Below are 25,103 nucleotides of genomic sequence, written 5' to 3'. Positions count from 1 at the left end.
GAATCTTACTTCACATAGCAAGTTTTTCTTTGCAGCAGCAGAAGGTTCCTTTGCAACCTTTTTCGTAAATTAAAAACCCCCAAACTTCACTTACCTGTTCCTTGTAGGGACACTGCATTTGTTGTGAAGAGACTTGCACAGAATCCCTGTATTTTCTTCTACAAGTGTTTAAGGTGTGAAATATAAGTAATGTATCTACTCAACTGTACTTACCTCAGGACTTTGAAGCTTCAGTTCCCTAAACATAGAAGTCAGTGGTGTCATTCTCATCTTGAATTTGAATCCAAAGCTGCCAGATCACATAAAGTATCAAGGTTAAGTGATCTGGAGTAGTGGTAACATAAGCTTGACTAAATCAATGAAATCCAGTAGAAATTAGCTGTAAAATACACCAGCTCATATGTCTATATTGTCTGTTTCTGTATGCCTTTTTAGTGGTTCTACACATTAGGCTCCAATTTGACTAAAACTGCTTTATTTTGAAGTTTTTTGGCTTTACAGCACTCTCCACATCAGAATCTCCATGTTACAGGCAGAACAACTTGGAGTTTTAATCTTTCATCTGCGGAATTTCTTGAGTTGAAGATTTCTGGGGTGCACGTTCTGGAGAGAGTGCTGACAGATTCATGAATTAGTTGCTTATGTTGCTAACATGGCCGTGATGTGGTCTTTGCAGAGTGAGACCAAGCTGCTACTGAAAGCAGTGTGACATGCTGGTTAGCTTGCTATGTGAATTTTCTTCTTTCTGGTATTACTTACTACAGTAGTACTATCTATTGTTAGTTGAAACTTGGGCAACTTAATAAATATGGAAGATTGTACTTGCTAATCTTCCTTACAAAGTGTGCACATTTTGACATGCCCTGTGTTTTTAGAAGTTTCTATGGCATTGTAGCTAGTTTGTAGAAAAAAGTCTGATAATATTTGTAAGAAATCCTCCTACCCCTCTTAGCTTTTCCTTAAACTCATAGCATGTTCCTAACAGAAAAATATACGACTTGCAGAAAGCCCTTTTTCTCAAATAACAATATTTTGGTCAGTGGGGTAGAGTGGGGAGGAGGGGTAGGAAAGGTATAAGGCAATCAGAATTGAGTTAATTTGATTATAGTGTACACTTGAATGAAATGATAGCTACTGAGTAGCAGTTCAACTCTTAAGTTTAAACCCTGGTTTTTTTTCAGAATAGCTTGCTTGGCTTTGTAGGATTAGCCTTTGTCACAAGGTGCTGTCTATCCTGCTTTATTGACCCAGAAGTGTGGTATTGCTACCACGTCTTTGATGTGTGGGTAAGAAGCAGCAGTCTCAGTGTGTTACGTACTGAGCATCGACCTGTCAATCTGTTTCTGGATCTCAGACAGGGTTTGCTGTTTGCTGCTGAGTGGCTGTGCTGCTCTCAATATAGGTAGCAAATCCTGATGAAAACTTTAGTTTTAGAGGAACTTAACCCCAGGTGTTACTAAATGTTTTCATCCTGTTTGAGCAATTAGATTTGAGCAATCTTTTGACAGAAGGTAGAGGATTTCCACCATGTTAGAATATTAATATCTGGTTTGTCAACATGCTACTTTTTTTTCTAAAATGTTTAAATGTGTTGAACACTTCTACAGACCTAGTAATGGAATTTCACATGGCTTTCTGTAATGCATAAACTGTAGCTTTCAAAACAGGAAAAAAGTGTATCTGTACACATAGCTGAAAAGCTCTTTGGAATTGAAAATTCAGATTATGTTTTTAGCCATGTCTGTTTTGTGTAGGGAAGCAGTAATCAGCAATCTGAGTCAGAACTTGAAAAATGATGGATAAACCTAACAAGGTGATAAAGGAAACAAAGCAATTCTAACTTCATGCTAGAGCACAAAGATGCAGTTTCCAAAGACCCTCAAACTGTTGCTTTCAAACTTGGATATACAAGTCATTGACAGTTAATATAGATCATAAGACTTGCAGCCTAATCTTCCTAACCAAAATGTGTCTGGAAACATTTATAGTTTGAAAAGACTTTTTTTAAAAGTGGGGCAAGAAATGCTTGGATTGGGATTTGGCAAGAGAATTGTTTTTGTTTTTTTAGGCTGAGATTGTGAAGTTCATTGAAATGGAAGAATGTAAAATAGGAAGTTTTTAGTGCACCTGTCTGGAACACTACTAAACTGTATGAGAGATAAGAGCCAAGTTGTTCACAACATTTGACCATAGAAAGGTTTTTATAGATCAATATATTTATTTATTTAAATTCCTCCCTGTGATCTTTTCCTAGTGCTCCACTTCTTTGGAGCCTGAAGCCAGCCATCTCCAGGGGGTTACCTGGAACATAAGTAGTTAAATATTTCGGTGGGGAGGAGATGTCAGCTGCACAATTTTAGAGGCTGTCATGGCTCATGTCCTGGCTGACTGAAAACTTTGCTGTCCTGTTAAAGGGAGACCTAAGTACTCTGTTATTTTGTCCATGCACCTATTGTTCTGAATACCCATCTAGATGACTTGAACCCTTGTATTTAATTTAGTCTGTGAATTCGTATGATTTGCTTGGGTTAATGATAAATACCCAGACAATGACCTTGGCAGAGTCTGGGAAAAATTGGTAATGATAGGTAATGTCCTTTGCCAGCTTAGCCATTTCTGTGGTGAGTTTCAGTCCCTGCATTAAAATGGTTGTACTGCTGAAGTGAGCATCATAGACTTGGTGTGAATTTTAAGTGTATAAATGCCCTTCCTGTTTCAGAAACACAATGTGATCTTAAGAGGACTGTATTTCAGTGCATACTGCCTTCTTGTTTTCCAGACTTTGTATTGACTTGTTCTAATAGGTTTGGGTGAATTTTGGATATTTTTTTTTCTTACAAGTGTGCTTAATGCTGGCCAGGTGGTATAGGCAATGTTAGAAATGTATCTGCAGTTTGAACCTAGTGGATGTTATGTTGTTACTCATTCTGCACACAGCTGCCATCAGTGTTATTAATTACTTTTGAAAAGGGGTTTTGCACCTGGAGTAGGTAACTGTAATTGGAAGCTGCTGGGAACAAAAGCAAACAGGATTTTTTGCAAGATACAGAAAAAAATATGACAGATTGCAACAAAACAACTCAACTGCAATTTTAACATAGGCTAAGAAAGAGCAGCGTATTACAGACAGTAGTTTGTAAGGTGACTGTGTACATCGGAAACGTCACAATTTCTCGTTCACTTTCGGAGACCAGTGCCTATCAGCATTTGAAATGGGTATCAATTGAATTTAAGATAAGTCGTCTAAGTACTAAGGACTTTAAAGGCGACTTTAAAGACTTAGAAAAAGAGAGGGGGTTTCAAAGGGAGGAAAATTCTGTCTCTTCACCGATCTTCATGCACCTTCGTTTTGAACTGATGATGACTTTTAATAGTAGGATTATTGAAATACCTAATCTAAGTGAAAACATTTCCCTAAAAATTATTTTTTTCTGAGTAACTCTTAATTGGAAGGTATGTTCTTCTTTGTAGCATGTGCCTAGATGTTCTTAACTTTTCATTTGCCTGCATTAATAGTATGTGTCTGCTTTTGTCAACACTGCCAGAAGGCATGGCATGAAGGTGTTAACTGTTTGTTTGGTGTTAAACCTCCCTTTGTCTTCCTTGCACTGGGATAGGGCTGTTAATACCCTTCATCAGGTCATATTTCAACTGACTTGATAATGGCTCCCAGTTGCCACCCTGCTCGTGCTCTCCCCCCTCACCCACAGACACACCACTTTCAGCATGTCTCAGTTTGTGTTCATCCTTCCTTCTGTTTGTCCTAGATACGTCCTTCCCTTTTTACCTCATCGGTTTTTTGACTGACCCAGATGGGCTGACGTTCCGAGGGTGTGGCCGATAGTGTAACTGTGTTCTGGGCTGAAAGGCAACAGAGATTCCTTAAGTGCTGTCGGTTTGAAACTAGAAACTTGCGGTACTGCTCACTATGAACTTTTGCTCAGTTCAGGAGATGTTACCAAGTTTTTCCACAGGGCTTTTTTCTTATTAGAGGGGAATCACATTCCAGTTTGGTCTGTTGGCAGCGTTCTCCCCTCAGTTCGTGGTGAAAGAGTCAAGTGAGAGAAAGCAACCCTGAACCTCCTAAGTCTGATCTAACTCTGAAATTAGTACTGTTTTGGACAAGGACTGGGCTAGATAAACTACAGATGGCTTGATCCTGAGAACTGGGTGCTTTAGATCCCTTTTGCAAGCTGAGGTGCTACTTGAAGGCAGATTGATAATACCTTGCAGTATAGCTTCACAGTTGAAACTTCAAAAAGAGAGCTTTAAGTAGAAAAAAATAAAAATGAATGCAATAAAACTATTATAACTAATTTAGAAAAATAGAGTGGCAAATTGGAAAAGTAATAAAGCCTTGTTCTTGTAGGCATGTAGCTTCAAGGGACTGAAGGTCCTAATTAAATAACATGTAATTGCTACTTAAGTAGGCTTTTTGACAGTACGTTATCAAAGTACTAATAAACTTTTTCAACTTTTTGCAGGTGTGTACAAAGTAATATTGTGTTGCTTACTCAAGCTTTCAGAAGGAAGTTTGTCATTCCAGATTTTATGTCGTTTACTTCCCATATTGATGAGCTGTATGAAAGTGCTAAAAAACAATCTGGAGGAAAGGTAACCTGTTTATAAATTCAACTTCAAACTTCTGTAGGTTTTTAGTATTAACCAAATGCGTCATTTGTTAAGTAGATAGATTTTTCTTAACATTTCTAGAAAAATTAAACTGATAGCGTAATGAAAGAGTTTTGGAAGTTCAGTTATGCCTGCAACTTGTAAACTGTTAGAAATACAGTCCATAGCCTCTAAGAATCTTGTAGCGTTTTGATGTTGGAATATGAAAATAGCATTATTCTTTCTTATAAAACTGCTGTATAATTTGTCAGACTACACTTAGTCTATAGAAAAATTATGCAGCTCTACACATCTGGCAATTGTCAATACCACACCTTTGTTAGTAAATAAAATTTATTCTGGTGCTTATTTTCAATAAATTAGTTTTAAAATCCCAGACTTCGTTACAAGCTAAAAATTTTATATGATTTGAAAATGCTGAACATGCTGTAATACAGAACACAGATACCTCTCTGAATGTGCTGAAAATTTTACTTTGAAAAAATGTTTTATTTGATAGTGATCCAGTGAATATAATAATTTCTAATGAAGCTTAAATATACCAGGTCATTATTAGTAGTGTAACTCAGTTCTACCTTGTATATTCTTTCCATTGACATTTATTTTAAGTAACGTAGAGTTAAGTATTTTGGATATTGTAATGTGTCTCTCTTTATTTCACGCTGTAATAGGTTGCTGACTATATTCCACAACTGGCCAAGTTCAGCCCCGACTTGTGGGGGGTGTCACTTTGCACCGTTGATGGACAAAGGTATATTGTAACTTCTAGATTTTGTTCTTGGAATAGTTGAAGGACAGATAAAGGCAATGCTTCTGTAGTATTAATCTTTGGAAGCTGAAAAGCTTTGTCTCATAGTACTTGTGCATCGAGCTGTATAACTTTCTGTGTAGGTCACAATGTACAAAGTGTTAGTTCCTTCTCCGCATTTTAATGTTTTCACTGTAGCATTGTTATATAATATGTGTGTCACTGAAAAAATGCAGATACATGTTCTTTAAAAAGAAAATGAAGATGTGGAAACTGGACAGAGCTGAAGATGATTTTGCTTTTCAGGTTTATCAGGCTTTTCCCTGTAAGGGTTTATGTAGGTCTTAGATATAGTCAGAGTGATTTTATTTTTCTCAGTATTAGTAACTCAGAGTAGCAGACGGTTAGGAGCCTCGATGTAAAGGGATACCTTGCACCATCTAGCTGAGAAGTAACACAAACTCTGTCTACCTTTGTGAGTACACAATGCAAGATGTCCATCATCTCTGCTGACCTGCAGTTTGGTGTGGTCCTACTGCAGGTTCTGGAAACTGCAGTTTTTGGGTGTTGGGTTTGTGAATGGGGCATTCCTGAGAGCATCAGACTTGCTTCTGGTGACTATGGCTTGGAAGTTATTTTGCTATGATCTCTTGAGATGCATATGTTTGCTTCTAATTAGCCATATGCTCTGTAATCTCAGGGGAGGAGCTGTACAAGTGAGCTGAAGTATATTTTTCATCTCCCTGTTTAAGTGTCTGAGCTACAATCTATTAATAGTAAAAAACCTTATACTTTAAATTGGCATTTTGCTTTGTTTTGGATATTATGCGCTAATGAAAGTTTTTATAATGTTAATTTTTGTGATGTTTAATGTTTAGTAATGTTAGCTTTTATATTGCCAAAATGGTATTGTGATTTTCACTGAAGCCTGCTTGTGTTTTCTGCAAAGAAAAGAAGCAAATACACTCCTGATTTTGTCACCAGACAAGTGACTGCTTCAAGCCTTTTGCTCTAGATGTGGCATATGCTGCTTGCATGAGTCACTCTTTGGTGCAGTCTGACATAGATGCTGAAAGTAAACTTTCCAAAAGATAGCATGTAGTAAGTGTTATAAAACATCTCTGCCATTATCACAGGGAATGTAAATGCAGCTATTTGATTATTGTTCTCAAATTGCAAAACCAAACTGTATCTCATATTTGTTTATATAGACATGAATAAGTGTAGTGGCTCTGTTTGGGTCAGCTGTACCCTGTTGAGTATGTGGTTTGCAACTGAGTAGGATAAGTGTGAGATTAGAGGTCTGAGGTGATTTCTTGCTCTGGTACAAACCCGTATCTGAACCCATTTTCATTTTGTTACCTCTGCAGTAGTCAGCAACTGACTTTGTTATGCTTGGCTTATGGAGTCAGTTGCTAAAACCTGTAAATCTCATTGTTAAGTTCTTTAAAATGAGACTTAGTATTAATATGCTTTTGCTTTTTGGTGCGTTTTTGTTATTAGTCCTTGTATGTGGAAGGATAGATGAAGCATTTAACATTCTACTGCCACAGCTGACAATCAGGAAATTCCAAGCCTCTTCATCTGTGTTTTTCCCAGGCATTCTGTGGGTGATACCAAAGTTCCATTTTGTCTTCAGTCCTGCGTAAAGCCTTTGAAATATGCGATTGCTGTCAATGATCTTGGCACAGAGTATGTGCACAGATATGTTGGTAAAGAGCCTAGTGGATTACGGTTCAACAAATTGTTCCTGAATGAAGATGGTAAGAGATACATTTTACTTAATAATGCAAATACTCAGTTTTAGAAAAATATGAGGCAAGCCTACACAGTTTTTTCAGTCTTGTCATTTTACCCTATCCTCTTAAGTCATATTACTAGGCAGCTTTCTGGAATATTTTGCATCAGCAAGGTAAACTTAGTTTTTGTTAGTCACTTTTGCCTAATTTAGAATGCTAGTAAAAGATGTTGTATTGCTTCTATTCTGTTTGCTAGTTATTGAGCTGTAGGAAAACCCAAAGAATTTTAACGATGAAAGTATTTTAAATTTATTTTTATTTAGTTGAGTTGGTAGCAAGTGTTCCTTAATCATGGCTTCTGTAAAAATGGTGGTGAAAGAATCAAAGATGTTAAATTGATTTTAAAAAACATATCACTTCTCAGCCTTCTGAGAAGCAGGTGCTGGTGCCAAAGGCCAGCACTGACTAGTTTCCAGAAGGCGAAATCTTCCCACAGATTATTCTAAATGGAATTTGGCTACTGATTCAAAACGATGTTTTTATTTTTTTCCCTGTGGCAGGAGTATTTTAGCAAGAATTTCTCATACAGCACTTACCTAGATTATTTCTTTTTCATGTTATATTAATTCTCAAGCATGGAAATTTAATTTTAATAAACTTTATGGCAAAAATCTGAGAAAGGTGACTCAGGTAGCCCTAGAGGAAATACTGGATATTATCTCTGAAACACAAATGTTTCTTCTAGTGGATCTGTCTCAGTAAAAGAACAGACAATGTTTCCATTGCCATGGTATTGCAATTAATATTTAATTACCAGCATAAGGCTTGGATGACATTTTTCTCAAGGACTGTATTGAATTCTGACTTAAATATCTATATTATTAATATATTAATGACACCTGATTATATTTATTATGTTTATAAATATATTCAAACGATTATATAAAAATTATTTATTTATATCTTAAAATCATCTTACCATATTTAAAAATACAATATATCATGACAATTTATTTTCTCTGTTTTATTATGTTAGTAAATGGTGATGAAATACCAGTATGAATATATTGCCAAGAGGGATTAAGCATTTTGTCAAGTTTTGCTGTCTTGTTTTTGCTTTCCTAGTTTTTCCAAATATACAGTGTTGTAACAGTGTGAAGAAGACTTGTCTTTCATATCTTACAAAAAGGTTTACTACAAAAAAAGCTTTGATGGTGCTGAAAATGGCTCCTTAATTCCTTTGAACTAATATAGATGTTCTGTTTTTTCTCTTTTTAATAACGTGACAAAGTATAGAAATTATTTTCTTCTTTTTATTGCTACTTTTAACATTGAACTATTGGAGAAGAATTGGTGGGCTGTGGTCTTTTACATTACTGTTATACTTTAAGAGTGTTTATAAGGCAAGAGTGTTTCTTATGCATATTATGTTATGCATAAGAGAATTTGGACTATGGAAATTTTGACCAAGGAACATGAAATTAATAGAGAAGACTAATTCACATGATAGAAAATTTAATTTTTAAATATGTGCTTCTATGGCTGATAGACACAGGAAAGAAGTGCTGGGACTGACCTGGATGGCCTCTTGTACAGTCGTTATGAGAAGAACTAAAACAAAAAGTAGGAGTCTAATAAATAGGAACATTTCAGTTATAGGGAGAGAAAGGGAGGTTGAGTTTCTCCAAGTGAAGGAAGAGGAGGGAAGAATGGATTATACTTTGCTTGTAGATTTAAACCACTGTATGAACTTTAGATGTGCAGAGTATTTGTCAGTTTGAGCATCCATAAATACTTTGAAGATCAGATTTGAAAATGAAAAAAAAAAAAAAAAGATATTGAATCTATTTACTTTCTGAATATTCAGATGTAGTTGAATTCCATGTTCATAATCCAGATTCTGTGAAGTGATACACAGGTGTTTGAAAACCGTTTAGACATGCATCTGAAGCTATTTTTTCTATACTTACTTTATGGAAGATTCCTAAAACAGGATGTTCTTGTATTTCATTGTTTACTAGTATTGAGATTCAAGCTGGAAAGAATGAAGAATATTTTAACATAATTTAAAATTATAGTAAAAATGCCAATTTACAACAAAAAGATGTTGCTGTGTTTAGAGTATTATCTGTGCTGTGCAATGGAAATTTGGAAACTTCTGCAGGCTTATGCATATTCAATTTTAAAACTTGTTTTATCAAAGGGAATATATTGCCCAGTCCAAGTCAGATTTCTGAAGGAATAAAACAATCTCCATGCTAATTTTAAAAATACTATTCCAGTTGATTGAAGTAGATCAGGAATTTTACTATGTAAAATATGTCTGAAACAGGCATTATCAGGAATAATTTTCCTGGCTATGGTCATTAGGCAGCTACAGGCTTTTTAATATCTATTGAGCTCATGATGCTACAAGTGTGACAATACCTGTATATATGAACAGGTAGTATCTCTTATCCATACATACAACCTCTTCTTGGTGAGAATTCAAACATACACGTGGTATGGAATCTGGTTGTGTTGTTTTCTTCGTACTGTGTGGCAGATTGAAACTATAGAGGTGCACAGAAGAATCAAGAGCAAAATATTTATAAAAATATTTTTAGAATGGGCTCTGTATGATAAAGTCATGAGTTTATGGACTGGAGTGGTACCTAATGCTGGTGAGAGGAAGCTGTAAAGAAGAGAAGCATAGCTAGAGTGAGAAATGAGGGTGACAGTGTGTTCCGATTAAGCATGAGAGCCGTGTTGTCTTGAATTGTGTGTCCAGAGTTGGGATCCCCAGCTCAAGGAGAACAGTGACAAACTGGGGAGGGCTCCAGCGAAGGGCTGCCAGGATGCTGTGCAGTCCAGGGCACGTGCAACTCCCAAGGAGCAGTCGGAAGGGGGAGTCTAGGGGCTCCCCTGGAAGCCTCTTCAAATTCTTGAAGAGGAATTGCCAACATGAAGAGTTCTGTAATTCTTCTTGGTAGTGGCACCTGGTACAACAAGGGCCAGTGGCCCCATGCAGTGGCTTGGGAGCTGCAGATTGGATATTAGGGTAAATTTGTCCTCTAGCACGAACAGGATTGCGGGAGAGGTAGAGGATTTGCCACATCTGGAGGTTTTCAAGACTCAGTTAATAGAACCTTGGCAATAGCCTTGCATTGAGTGGGAAGGTGGAGGAGATGACCCCCAGATGTCCCTTCTGACGTGCAGGCTGTGATGCTGTGAGTGGTCATTTGACTTGTGTTCAGGTCTGTGGTCCCTAAGGAGCTATGGAAATCTTATGTTTTCTTATCCAGGATCTGGTCTTAATTGAAAGTCAGATACATTTGACCCTCATTGCTTGCATTAGTAGATTACAACAGGATATTTTATATATGTGGATCTTAAGTATAATCAAATGAAATCAGAACAATTTGTCAGTCTCATTCAGAGAGAGAAGGAATGGCAGTAACAACTTTAAAATAGTATCTAGACAACAAGTTTGTATTTTAGGGGAGCTCCGCTGTTTTGGAAGATACTGGCCTTTTTTCCCACTAATAGAATAGTTGGATTTATTTAAAAGTTCCTTTTAATATTGACTTTCTGAAAAATACTAATAAAATTGATGATCAGTTTTTGAAGATTAACTGATAGCCATAGATGGCTGTCATTGACCATACCCAGTGTAATTTTCATGGGAAGATGTGTGTTGGCTGCGAATATCAGACTCATATCCAAAACCCCAATCATCTCAAGTTTCCTTTAGAGTCCATATTTGTATATCATGCATAAAAGTATTAAAGAGTTTTTGTGTTGTTTTTTAATTAGTATTTTTTCAAATTTGGAGATAAAGGAATAGCAAATAAAGAATTCAAACATGTCATTATATTAATGCATTGAGAATTGTTCAAAGTTTGCTCAGAAGTCAACATCCTAGTTAAAAGGCACAGCAAAAATGTTAGTTAAAAAAAGAAAAGGGTTATTTGTTGAAGGTGGATTATTTGGGAAAAGTAAGATGGCTGATAAGGAGAGGTTTTTCAGAAAAAGAAAATAGAAGAGAAGGTGATTCATTCAGCAGTCAAGAATGATTTGGGAATGCAAAGATACTGTTAATATGGAGATCAGTGGGAAAAAGGAAAATGTAAGTGTAGCAGGTATGTGCAAGTCAGCTATGAAGTAAGTTAAATTCTAGGGAGGATGAGTAAATAGATATTTGCATTTCAGAAGCTGCCGGTAGAAACCTCTGGCTCTTGAAAAGAATCAGTGTTTTGTATTCATGGTCAGCAATAAGGAAATTTAGGAACTGGATTTTAATTATTTTTTAAAGGTCCTGTTTAAACACTTTTAAAATCACTGAGACTTGGTAACTTGGGGGAAAAATTGGAAAGTCCTGGGGTTGCTCTGCTTTTAAGTGTTGCGTTGATCCAATACTGGAACACTGAAGAGCATTTGTAAGTTTCAAGAAAAGAAATTATGCCAAACCAAATAATTTACTGGATTAAGTTGCATAAGACTGAGTGTGTTCTAAGCTGTAAAATACTCAGAATTATAAAATATTGTGTATAGTGTTGGATTACGGTATTTTTTTAAAGGTTTAGGATTATATAATAGCTATTCTGTAATAGTAACTTGAAGTCATACATCTAGAATAATTTTTCCCTTAGGCACTTGACTGGTTTTGTTTGACAAACTTGTCTTGGAATATATTTGTAATTGAAAACTTTATTTCACAGACAGGCCTCATAACCCTATGGTGAATGCTGGAGCAATTGTGATCACATCTTTAATCAAGGTAAAAAGTTAATTTTTAGTTTCTCTCCGAGTATTTTAGTAGAATGTAGAAAAAAATGTCTTGTACAGATTATAAACTGTATTTGATTTTTGACTGCAATATCTGATGGCACTTTACTCATTGGCAGGTAGACAACCTCTGATATTTTGGAAATAGTAAAACCCTTGCAAACAAATGCAGTGTTAGACTAGCAGTTTCTAACAAGTATCAGTGCATCTCAAAAACTCTGTTTCCTTGATGGTATTAATTTGTTTCCTTCTTTAGCTGCACAACACTTGATATTCTCTCGAGAGTGTTGCCTTCAATTTGTTAATTGCTGAGGAAGTACATTGCTCAGGAACATACTTTATAGCACTTAGAAGTACATTTCTGAGTGTCTAGTGCTCTTCCAGAGCATAAAGTTACAAGAGTATTTCTTGCTGTGCAGAAGAAATGGAAGATACTATAATTTGTACAGGAGCAATTGTGCTGTATCTAAATGTCAGTCTTATGTTGAATTTGTGTGCTGTTAACATCCTGCACCACTAAATTATGTTAGGCTTCTATGGTACACAGTTGTTGTTGGGATGTAAGTGTGCTTTCATAAATAAGAATGTTTGAAAATAGTCACTTATTTTGCCAAGCACACCAGGACTGAATAATGACTTTACATCTTTAGTCCATGATCTTGAGACTTTTGGAAAGCTGTATTGTATTTTTTCCGTAGAATAGCTGTGTATAAATGTCTTGAAGTTGTTAATGGTATAAACTCCATATAATGTTAATGCTTGCCAGATACTTGACTTGTATTTTCTGCTGGTGTTGGTCGCCACAGGTACAAAAAATTAATTTTTTTTTCTAAGGGTACCTGCATAGAGTTCTGGGGAACATGTCAATCCCCTGGAATTTTTGAGTAGTAAGCTTGATACTGTTACTTCAGAGGTCTAAAAGTCTTGTTTACAACCTGTTTCTTGGTTGTGTTTCAAAGTCCAATAGCTACAGTGTGTTTCCTACCCTCTATTTCCAAAACGTTGATTTTAAAATTACTTAGATCTTGATTTTCTGTTATTTTATATTTAAAGAAGGTGTAAGAACTCCTGCTTAAAGACATTTATCTTTGATAGCTGTAGGTGAAAGAAAATGGCCTTAAGTATGACAGGTAAATTTATTCACATTTAATATTTTTTAAAGGTTGACTGAGCATTGAAATTCACTTGGATAATAGTGAATTTTAAAAACTGACTTAACACACTTGTCTGAAATGTCAAAATGTTAGTCCAAATACAACATGCCCTGCTGATCATAAGGCAAAACAAAAGCATGTGCCTCTTGCAGAAGGCACGTAGTTCTTGATAAATGGTGTACTTCTGAATAGATAACATGGATTTGTTTATTGCATGCAACTGTGGTATTTGTTGCAAGGATGGGGGATTGGTTTTGCTGGGTGGCTTTCTTTAAATTTTTATTTGGGTTTTTTCTGTAATGTTCTTATAAAGAGTATTGCATTGCACTAACATTTCTGCATGTGGTAACTGCACGTCTAGTGGACGCGTATCTTATCACACCATTATTTGTTTTCAGTGTGATTAAAATGTAGATTATTTTCTGTACTGCTTTCACTAAGATACCATTTATCATTTGAATAACTAACCAAGCTAAACATATTCTGAAGAAAATTATGTAGAGGGACACAGGTACAAAACTACCTAGTAGTTGTATTTTTTGTGAAGTAACTTCTTTACAATCTGCAACTTAACATTATTCCTACTAACCTGTGAATTACGTAATTCACGTTTGTATTTGATCTAATATCAAACTTACCTTTTTTCTGAAAAAGGTGGCTTCATTAACTCATGTTTTGCCCTCAATTCCTCTGCATTTGTTCTTTTTATTTAAGGTGTTACTTACATGTCTTAAAGGCAGTGTGTGACTCTTAAAGTACAAGAAAACTTAAATTCACCATGTATTGCAGATTTATCTAATGTGACAGCATGTTAATAACTATGGAGAGATTGTTGCTGTGTTTCATAGTTAAGAATGCTTTTATCTCCTTTGAGATTCATTATCTCTTTCTGAGAAATGGATCTAAGAAGTCTTTCAAAGTTCCCATACGTGGTACTGAGTTTAGCAGCTATTAGTAGACACGATCTTGCACACAGCTGTCCTTAGAGCCTGGCACAGATAATGGTTACTTGTGGATGAGCAATGATGCTTGGAGTAATCTTTCTGTCAGAATATGTTAACATGTAATATGTTAACATTTTAGGGGTAAAAGTGGCTCTTAGCATCACTTACCCGGTTCTGGCTTCTGTAAGAATTTGGTGTTCCCACCTTGGAACAGAGCAGGGACCTAAACTGTAACATTACATTGTCTTTGCAATCCATAATAATAAATAATGAGGGGTATGTGCATGTTAAATTGTACGTTTGTTTGAGTTACTTAGGCATGGCTGTATCATGCTCCTGCCATCTTAAGTGATTCTCCGACTGCCCTGGGTTTGGAGCTACAGTGTATTTACATTTTGGTGTCTCAACCCCTGGCTCTGTTCTGATTGTACTTGCATTACACTCCATAGACTATTTTATCAGTTTAAAGGATGTATCTACAATAAAAATGCATTAGCAAAAGGACATCCTGCAGGTCACTTTTAAAGAAATAAAATTTAAAAAAAACCCCTAAGGACCTTTTCCCTTGTTGATAATTGTACAGCCATTTGCCTGTAATACTAGTTGTATAAATGACATGGTTACAACAATTTTCAAATAATTTTTATCAAAAGAAAATTGTGTGGCAATTACAGGAGTTTGTGGAAAGGTGGTATGAGATAAAACAGTAATTTTTTCCATATCTTCAAGGAAATATAGGTGCTTGAAAGAAGGTGATTCAACTCCTGTACAGATTTAGTACAGATTCAGTGCAGCTTTCTGTACATCACATTGGCTGGGAAAAGTCTTTATTGCCTGTAGTAGGGATAGATTTTACTGCTTTGATCTGTTTTCTTAAACTTCAAACTCAATTCTCAAAGCTTGTCAACTCCAGGAATAACAGTGGTTTTGTCAGGGACTTCCCACTCCCACTTTACCTTTACTGACTTGTCGTATTAGAAGTGCAGGTGAGATAAAAGAGGAAGGATTCACAGAGAAATATGTGGAAGAAGGCAGATGGCTGTGGATGGAATCACCAGAGGATAAAGGATTAATCTTAAGTCATTTTTATTGTGTGCTTTAACATTCCATCTGTAGATAAAAGTTTTCCTAATCTAACAGCAAAGGTTCAGGCAAATACAGCATCTTTAAATCCTCTACGTACTGGCAGCCACACGCAGACTGTAAGACAGTGTGGACTTGAAAGCTCACTGAAGGGAGGTGTTCTGTGGTCTTGAATTATGTGGGAAGCATTTAGACATGTTGGGAATAACAAAATTCATAGTTCTTGCAAAAAATTCGGTGTACGAGAAAATGAAAATGCTGATCTCACTGACCCTGAAAAGACCTTAGTTCAATGGAAGCTTTTTTTTTTGATAAAACATGGAGGGGTTTGTGATATATTTAAGAGCTTTCTAAATATACTGATAAATCAGAAAGTAAATGAGGCAAAGAGTGGTAGAAAAAACCTGTCTGGCTGTGCCAAGGGTCTGTTTGCTGTCAGGATTCAGTTATTAGGAAACCTATGCAGTTACAGTTTAATACTTGAGAGGTGGGAAAATGCATGGTTTATTTGGGAGTATAGTTATAATAAACTGTACTGATTTAGCTTAACTGCTCTATGCTGTCACTCCAGTTATCCTTCCTGATAGACTGTTGTGTAAATATACATACAAACCACTTTGCATCATGTGTTGGTGTTGTGATCTTCTCTACCAGATACTTGTCTTTACTTTGGTGACATTGCCTCTCTTCCTAGGTTATTAATTTTCTTTTGGTAACTAATTTGGGGATAGAACTTACATCCATGTTTTTCTCCACTTGCTTTTTACTGTAACTCAAGTATATTGGATGTTATCTGATGTAGAATATGTATGAGATTCTGTGAAATGACGTCTGTTCAGTGGTCACAAACACACAGAAGTGAAGGACACACAAAATCTGACATGTATTTGAAATTTTCATAGTATTTGTCTTAGGTCAAGTACTGTCTGTCACAGTGTACTCTCAAGTATTTCAGAGCTGAAAATGGTACACTAAACTGGCAAGACACCAGTTCTCACAGAACAGGACCATCTTAACAAATAAATATAAAAAGTGTGTAAGTACAGAAAGCTAAAATAAAGACATAAAGAAAAGACATAAAGAAAAATGCACAAGTGTAAAGAAAAGAGTTTTCTTGCACTCTGATGTAGTATTACGATTTTTTGTTTCTGGATATTTTCATCACAGGATAGCATTAGATTATAAATTTGGCTTTAAATATTCCAGAAATTAATTTTTAAATAATCTTCTATTATTAGAAGATTATAAACTTCTCATGATCCAGGTGTTTTTGTTAGCTTTGCGTAGATTCAAAATCGAGAAATTGCTTTAGCAAGAGACACGTGGTAAGAGCTTATATGGTCTAATCATAGAAACAGTGTTGATCAATGAAAAGTGGCTAATATTAACTACTTTTCCAATAAGTACTGCCTGATTTTGTTGTTGCAAGCTCTGGTAAGTATCCATGGGTCTCCTTCCTATGTAGGCATGTAGCCTTTGCAACTGTTTCTATTTTTTAATAGAAATACAAGTAATATAGTACAAGTACCTTGTTTAAAATAAAAAAGGGAAGATCACTAAAACCTGACACAGTCAAAAAATTCAAATTTATGATTGACAGCCATAGGTTCATTGGGGTTTTAAGTGTTTACAAAATTGTGTTGAGCTGTCTTCTGCAAGTTTGAATTTTCTGCCTATCAAACTGCTTCAGTCCTAACATTGTAAATTTAATTTTGTATTCATTTAGAAGTGTTTTTTCATATGTTTATACACACAAGCATGTATAAGTGTGTATATGAACATATGTTCCAGTAAATGTACAAAGTGTTTGTGGAGTTAGTGCATGGAATGTTTTCTTTGATGTTCTAGACAGGTTGAATTGCATCTGAACTTTAAAAATGCTTTTTAAGAAGTATTGTCATGGTTGCCCTCAAATTCATAGGTTTATACAGTCAAGCTAAAAATAAGGGCTTGTGGAAGAACAGAAGTTTCCTTGTCTCTTATATTTGTTTAAATTATTACGGAAAAGCTGCTTAGTACTCTAAATGTTAGGATTTTATATTTGCAATTGAATTTTAATCATAGAATGTGTGTTGCCACTGTGTCTCTTCAGCTTTTTAGGAGGAGCAGGATACCTCTGTCAGCTGCTGAAAGAGGGGAACTAATCTGCTGGGGTTTTTAGTCATCATGTGTATGGAAGCAGAGTTTCTCATTTCAGTAACATGTTGTAGTAAATCCCTACTGAGGTCTTGATCGTGTGATTGCTTAAGCAAGTAGTTCAGGTGAATGAGCAGTCTGATTTCAGTAACAATGCTTTTGTGTGTGATATGAAATACCTCTACAAGTGCGCGGAACATCAAGGACTAAAAACTCATCATCTGGCTTAGTATGCAGAAGATTTTCTTCCCAAAATACGAGTTTAGTTGTGAACTTTGAAAAGGAACCTTTTTTATTAAAAGTCAATGTGGAAAAAGTTTGCATTGAGTCTTTCGCCCACCAATTTAATGTGCTGCTGGTAAAGCCATGTTTTTGTTGAAGGGAATATTTTTTTCAACCAGGCAGAACAAAAAAGTGAAGTATTATGTATTTATATTTTTGCAGAAAGCATGATCTCTTTCTCCCTCTTTTCTTTTTTTTTTTTTAACAAAAGAACCTGTTTCAATTTATTAAACATGTCTAACCATACAATTATCAATGCAGCATCCCATAACTAATGCTGACCCACTTTCCCAGAAAAAGATGTTCATTGTGCATTTGAAAGGTTGAAAAGGTTTTTGTGGTTTAAATGTTGTTACATATTTTACAGCATTAGGATCTATGGAATATTTTGACAACTGCAACAGTTCAATGAAGTTGGTAATTTCTTCTTTTAATTATTTTTCATTGAACAGATTTGGAGTTAAATTTTTAAGATTTGTGTTCTGGTATATTATACAGGAACATTTTGATGAAATGTATCATGCATTTTTTTATCTAATTGAAAATGAGCTAGAGATTATTGCCTTTAGGAGTAAGGTTATTAGCCTTTAAACATAAGGTAGCCACTGGCGCATAATTTTGAGAGAACAGTGTGGTGTTCCTTTCACCAGTGATCATACGTGTGTGTCTGCACATCCTCCTGTAGATGAGCTGATGCATGGGCTTCCAAGATTATCTGCAATACCCTAATCCACACACAGAGTGGGAAATGAGACTGGCTTTATGCATTTCATTAAGTAAAATACTGGTTGATATAAAGCTTCCGTTTTTTCCACTTTCTTCCCCATCCCCACACTAAACACAGTGCAAGTAGCGTCTTGAATTGTTTGAGATTTGTTAGAGGCTTGTTATTCTAAATAGAGTGTCTTTAATATTAAAATAATGTATTAAAACAGATACATTGTTTCCACTTGTGTATGCGATGCCATTGTTTTTTAAACTTCCTCCAAAAATTCTACTTGGCTACTTAAAAAAAATTAAAAATTCCCCCCAGTAGACCATATGCTATTTTTTACCTCCCACTCCTCTTTCAATCTCTTTTGATAGGAATTTGTGAAAGGCCACCCATCAGAGACCTCTGAAAAATTAATGTTTTTAACTGGCAGCTACTAAATTTGAGAATGTTCTTCAATGTGGGAGGAAAAAAAAAATTCTCAAAGTAACACCCCTCATCCTTCCTGAAAAACCCAAACCAAGCACACCCTAAGAATTAAGTTTCACTATCATCCTTATTAAGTTGGATTTAGATTTTCCTGTACATTGTTATCACAATGATGTGCCCTATGATGTGAAATTCTATTTTTCTAGCTGTTTAACAATTTTTAATAGGTAGGACATTAATCAGATATTAACTAAATCAGATATTTTAAAACTAATTGCAGTTATTTTCATAGTAAGGGGTAACACTTCATTTTTAGTCTTCGGTCTAAATTCTTAGTATGGGCACTGGCCATGGAAATATTTTAACTTCAGTAGCCTCAATCTCCCTATGCTCAGCTCTGTTGGTAATATGAGAATACTTTTGGCTTACTAATCTATAAAAAGTTAGTGTTTTTACTGTAATTATCCTGTTTGTAGTTACTTCTGTATTTTTTTTGCTTTAGCTACAGCATTTACTTATGCTAAGCATGTAAAGTTGAATAGAGAGCACTTAAAATAAAGCATACCTTCATTTATTACCTTCCAGTTTAAATTAATTTCCAACATACAGGTGTTGGTTAAGATTCATAGGATTGTTTAAATTATAATTAAAGATTTACTTACCTAACACTTTAATTTTTTCATTAATATATGAAGTGATTGTAGTACCTTATTCTTAATTAGCCTCATACCTTAGTTATGTGCATTAAAATCCTAATACTGTTAAGTGAACTAACTTCTTTCCTGTGTTAACAATTTTTGTAAATTATTTTTTCTTTTCTTGCAGCAAGGAGCAAATAATGCAGAAAAATTTGACTACGTAAGTTGATGTTATAACATTGCTTTTTAAACTAAATTCAATGGAAAATTTTCAAGATGGCAAAAGAATTGAAAGTTAAATTTTAATAATATCCTATGTTTTGTCTTTGTAGATGTACTTGGTTGTTCAAACATTTAGTGATTTGTATTGCATTTGTAAAATGGTGTTGCAAGATTTAGGGTACGGCTGGGTTGAAAGTTGATAACCTTTTCATGTGTAAAAATACTGCTTTTCCTTCTCTTTGTCTCTAACAGGTGATGCAGTTCATGAATAAAATGGCTGGTAATGAGTATGTTGGATTCAGTAATGCTACGTAAGTATTTTTTATTCACTTACTGAGGTTAGGTGGAAAGTGTTTCAGCTGATAACTGGCATACGAGCTTATGACAAAGTTTAGTTATTTACATTTCAACCAGCATTTCATCCCTTATATTGGAGGGTGTTTTTGACTTAAAATTTACAGCTAAAGTTGTGCATGTCTCTGACATCAGTGTGGCTAAATTTCACCTAGAAGTGTTGGTTACCTCTTTGAAATGTCAGTATTCTGTCTTAGTGCTCTGCTGGTGCTATGGCAATGAGAGCTGTAAGTGCAACTCTTCCCTTCCGGGCATTCATATTAAAAATTAAACTCTGCGTGTTGGTGGCTGCGTAGCAAATGTTTAGAAAGCACTGTTTATAACAACTGGGACTCCCTCTGCTTTTTTATTTTGCATATTTAAATTCTTTTCTAGAAGAAACAGTTCCCCTCATAAACTCAGTGTATAGCATTCCAAAAATCTGGAGAGCTTTTTCCAGCAGCATGAGGGAAATCATGAAGATTCCCTTTAGCAGAGTTGCTTCCAGGTTGCCAGCTGGAATGCACATGCAGAGGTGTTTTTCCTGAGCTTTGTTACAATAAAAGGTGTGTACTGTAGAAGGAACCAGGCAGGTATTCCTCCTTTAGTTTTCATCCTTACCTTAATCATCACAATGAGGAGTGCAGCCATCAGTCTGGTCACTGTCTGATCTGCTGTGTGTGTGTGATCCTCAGATTCCTCTGCTTTGGTCAGGAATGACCCTTTTGCTGTGGGATGTTCCATTCCACTCCGGCCTATTTAGAAATGCTTCCGAGATTAGGATCTTGCCCTCCTTTGCCTTATCTCCAAGTCAGCTTATGTTGTGTGGGTAACCAGTACTGTGTGTATTTGGATGTCAATGCTGATTCAATCCAGCTGGGTGAACTGGGATGAACTTCTATGGCCAATTCTGTCCCATTAGTAGAATATTTGTGTTCAGAAGTGGTATATCCTTTACATGCAGTTTTACTGAATTACATTATACATCTTGAGTTCAGCGATTTTTGGAGGTTTTTTGGAAAGTTTGACATGTTGCCTTGTCTTTTTTTTTTTTTTTTTTTTCTTTTAGGTTCCAGTCTGAAAGAGAGAGTGGAGATAGAAACTTTGCAATTGGCTATTACTTGAAAGAAAAAAAGGTTAATCTCTTTTTTTCTTGAGTGTATTTTGAAGATGGTGTGCTGGGTTTTATCCATAGTCTGTGAAGACTTTTAATTTATTTTATGTACAGTATGGCATAAATTAACACTGTATATGTCTTATCAATGTTATTCAAATGCTGTCATTAAAAAAGTGTGATACTTAAGCCATTCTCATAAAACGCCTCTAAGTATTTTTCTGTATTGTAGCCATGGTAATTTGTTTTATTTGTTGTAAAGCATATAATCTGTGCTGTACAGGTGACTTCATAAAACTCCTGGATGCATTTTGCAGTTTGCTTATTTAAAGATGATGGAAAGATGTACTGAAAAAAGTACATTTAAAGGTGTACTGAAAAATATTTTAGTACCTAGTTTATTGATATCGCTGCACCAAGTTATTTTTAAATCTGATGTCATCAAATATTTCTACTTATTATATTTAAATATTTATATTAAAATATGCTTAATGCTTAGTATGCTGACAAAAATATAGCTTAATTTACGTCTTTCTAAAAGTGATACTTAAAAAAAAATAATAATTTTACCTAAAGAGTCTTTATTTTTCTTCCTCAGTGCTTTCCTGAAGGCACGGATATGGTTGCTATACTAGACTTCTATTTTCAGGTAACTGACTTTAAAATTGAGACTAACTATAGACTTAGAATTGCTATTGTAAGCAGTAGAAGCTGATTTGTGCCTAGACATGGAGGCTTTAATGACTTGCAGTTAAATTTGTCAGCTTCTGTTAAACTCTGGAAATGACAGATGTGTGTTTGATGTATCCAGATTTGCTTTTGTTTAGGTGATCCACTCAGATGTCTTTATTGCTAATACAAACTAGCGATAGTCTTTAAACCACTAGTAGAAGTTTAAAATGTCTTGTATTACTTCAGTGAGTTTGACAAAACATTTCTTCTTCTTTGGGTTGCTGCTTCTTACTGTGCTGTGGAGTACTTTACTGTGTAACTGGAGAATGCATGCTGAGCTGTAGGCTTGAGGGGAGTGGTACAAGGGAAGTAATGGCAATATCTCCTTCTTTTAGTTTAATTCAGTGAGTTTAATTTTGAGTAAAAGAATCTATATATATATTTATTCTCCCCCTCCCCCATTTTTTTTCTTTTTGACTTTCAGCAAGTTGTTTGCAACTGTCACAAAATGAGAACTTGGCAAGTGTGAGGTATTTCCTCAGTAAGGGTTTCCTAATGTTTAAATGCTCACAACTCAGCCCTGCTGTGTAGGGTTCTCAAGAGGTAGTTCTAGTTGTGTTACTGATTCACTTCATCTGGGAGAGTTTAAAAAAAAAAAAAACCACAGAGTTCAGTTCTCAAAATCTGTTTTTGACTTGGAGACTTGCTGTTACTTACGCAAATCATAAGCCATTATTTTCAAAATGCAAATTTTATTCAAGTTTTTTGTGTTTGGATGCACCTGCTCTCTTATCTTTAGATCAGATGTGTGTTTGTGAAGTAAGATATGTGTGATTAGCTGTAGCTGACCTCGTGTTGAGTTAGAAACTAGGTACAAGCTAATAGTCTGCTCTAAACTTCCCTTGTGACTGAACAGAACGTGTAATTTATCTGAATTTACTGTGTAAACGTGCTTTTTAAATGCCTTGTATCCCACTGCCTGATAATGTGTTCTAAGTGAAAGCTATTCATAACTTAAGAAATGTTAAAGCTAACTTTTCTGATGTATTTTAATTTGGCCTAATTTTTGTGCATTCTGATCTCTGATTTAATGACCATGTGTCATTCTTTCTTTTTTCCCTTGAAAAATCCCCTTTTCGCTCCATGCTCAGGAAAAGGATAGCTCATACACGAGCAGCATTTCTGTTTTCTTGTTAGGGTACAATGCTTAACTTTCCAACACTCAGATTCTACTTGAAAGTCTAGTTGTTTCTTTTCTTTGGGTTTTCTGTAATGTTCCTTCCTCCCTTTTGTAACTGGGAACTTTCTGAGCAGGAATAAAGGTATTTGCCTATTATCTCTGTAAAGTGAGGATGGATTGTTCTCAGATTAGAGAACCGAGGTACAAAATGCAGGTGCTTAAACTGAGAAGCTAGAAACAATTTTTTTTTCAAAGTAGGTGATACTATGTAATACTTCATATGTTTAAAACACGGTTGCCATTTTAGATGCGTCTCTGACAATCTCTTGATTTGCAACTCCAGTTGATTGGACTAGGATGTATTGAGTTTGGCACCCGGAAAATAAGAATTCCAGGTAGTAACTACTCATGCAAACGTGGCTTAGGTAACTTCATGAAGTATCATGTAATGACTGTTTGGCAAAAGCAAGAATACGAGCACTAGTTTGTTTACTTTTTAGAGCAGCATTTCAGCTTCAGGTTGAAACCAACTTATCTTTTGGTTTCTGCAGAAATGAGGCAGCATCAGGTGATGGCATCATATCACATTTCCTGATGTGTCACCAAAGTATGTATAGTCTGTACTGAAGCAGGGATCCTGGGAAAAACTATGGTGTGGTTGTATAATTACTATATAAAAAATTAAATATGAGAAAGGCGAAATAAGGCTGCATCAGCAGGAAGTGCTGGCATTAATACTTGCATGTGCTAGAATTTGCAGCTTTAAATTGTACTTCTAATAATGTGTGGGATCTTCTAAGGCTTTAAAATGAAAAGAACCCACCACACAAAACTAGCTCAAATTGAAAAAAGCAGTCATTCTGTGGCTTTGCCATTTAAGCAGATGCAAAATACTGAGATTGTTTTACAGACCTCTTCCTCTCAAAGGAACATAAGGGGGGGTGGGGGGAGGAATTGAGCAGAGACACTAACCCATAAAATACTGTCCCCAGCTTTTAAGAGGGCTTACAAACACTGTCACTGGGATCTTTATAGTAGAAAGATTCAGACTGTATTAATTGATGCTACTAGTGTCATCTGTAACAAATGTATGTTACAGGTGATTTTGAGATGTTATTTTAATATTTCTGTATTTTGTTGATCCTGCTGTAGTTGGCCTTACTGTGCTAGAAGTACCAATGCTTATAATCTCTATTTCTTTTCCATAAGCTTTGCTCAATAGAAGTAACATGTGAGTCAGCAAGTGTGATGGCAGCAACTCTGGCTAATGGTGGCTTTTGCCCAATCACTGGTGAGAGAGTCCTGAGTCCTGAAGCAGTCCGGAATACCTTGAGTTTGATGCATTCCTGTGGCATGTATGACTTTTCAGGGCAGTTTGCCTTCCATGTAAGTACTTTCCAAGTGTTAATTACAGCTGACCAAGAAGACTAATCTGTGCTATTATTTTCTGTGTTCCAGGGGTTGCTTCCTTGTTTTTGAGGCAGAGGAGAGGGCATTACATGAATTGTTTAGAAATTGAACACACTGTAAGGGAAAATCTCACCTAAGATTCATGGCACTACTAGTGTCACATACCTTATAGCACTCTGCCTTCACATTTGGGAATCCTTTTCCTATCAAAACATGAATACTGTTCCTTAGGAAAGGCTGTTCATGAGAGAAACAGGTCATGATGCAGATGGAACTAAAAACATGGCTGCAGAAATCCTGCTGTATGGGAGTCAAGGATAGCAGAAAGCCTTTGCAGACAGTTGTTTTTCCTTCACTAACTCAGGCTCAGAAATTGTCTTTATGTGTTGTAAAAATGGCTGTCACACACAGCACATGTACTGTGCTCCTGTTTTCTAGCAGTGTGTTCCATACATGTAAATATTTCAAGATGGACTGTATCTTATTGATACTTTCAGTACTCTGGTCTGAGCATTTTTAGTTTTTCCTTAGTGCATGCACGTAAAAGTGGTTATGGTGGCGTTGTGTGACCTAAGAGTTGCTGCTTGGAGAGCTATGAGGATGTGTGACATGTTAGTTCCTTCTGGAAAAAAGTAATGCCTTTGTTCATATTGTAAATAAGTAGGTTATTGTATGATTTCGTAGACACTCTGCAATTTTCTTGTGGTTTTGTTTTTTGCCTTTTCCAGTCAAGATTTTTACAGCTTCATTCTACCACCTTGTTGTAAGCTGTTCATGAGACATACACTTGTGTACTACTGCTTAGTCACAGTTGCTTGTTTTATAATAGATTTAAATTATCTTTTTTCACAGTATTACTGACTCACTGTATTCTGAGAGCAAATAGTTTTATGATTCTGAACCTCGGA

General features: G+C 35.6%; 1 protein-coding gene across 2 annotated transcripts in view; it reads left to right on the top strand.

Annotated features, from left to right (window-relative positions):
* Positions 1 to 25,103, top strand: part of GLS (glutaminase) — a 59,630-nt gene that overhangs the window by 10,595 nt on the left and 23,932 nt on the right. For both annotated transcript variants that reach the window (XM_039555040.1, XM_039555041.1), the window contains exons 4-12: positions 4,485 to 4,614; positions 5,304 to 5,383; positions 6,980 to 7,143; positions 11,820 to 11,878; positions 19,452 to 19,484; positions 19,739 to 19,797; positions 20,889 to 20,955; positions 21,532 to 21,582; positions 23,995 to 24,171. In XM_039555040.1, coding sequence (XP_039410974.1) covers positions 4,485 to 4,614; positions 5,304 to 5,383; positions 6,980 to 7,143; positions 11,820 to 11,878; positions 19,452 to 19,484; positions 19,739 to 19,797; positions 20,889 to 20,955; positions 21,532 to 21,582; positions 23,995 to 24,171 — 820 coding nt within the window. The remainder of the gene's footprint in view (positions 1 to 4,484; positions 4,615 to 5,303; positions 5,384 to 6,979; positions 7,144 to 11,819; positions 11,879 to 19,451; positions 19,485 to 19,738; positions 19,798 to 20,888; positions 20,956 to 21,531; positions 21,583 to 23,994; positions 24,172 to 25,103) is intronic.

This window comes from Corvus cornix, chromosome 7 (assembly GCF_000738735.6).
Source record: "Corvus cornix cornix isolate S_Up_H32 chromosome 7, ASM73873v5, whole genome shotgun sequence".
Classification (NCBI taxonomy): domain Eukaryota; kingdom Metazoa; phylum Chordata; class Aves; order Passeriformes; family Corvidae; genus Corvus; species Corvus cornix.
This window is presented reverse-complemented; position numbering and strand designations above follow the sequence as displayed.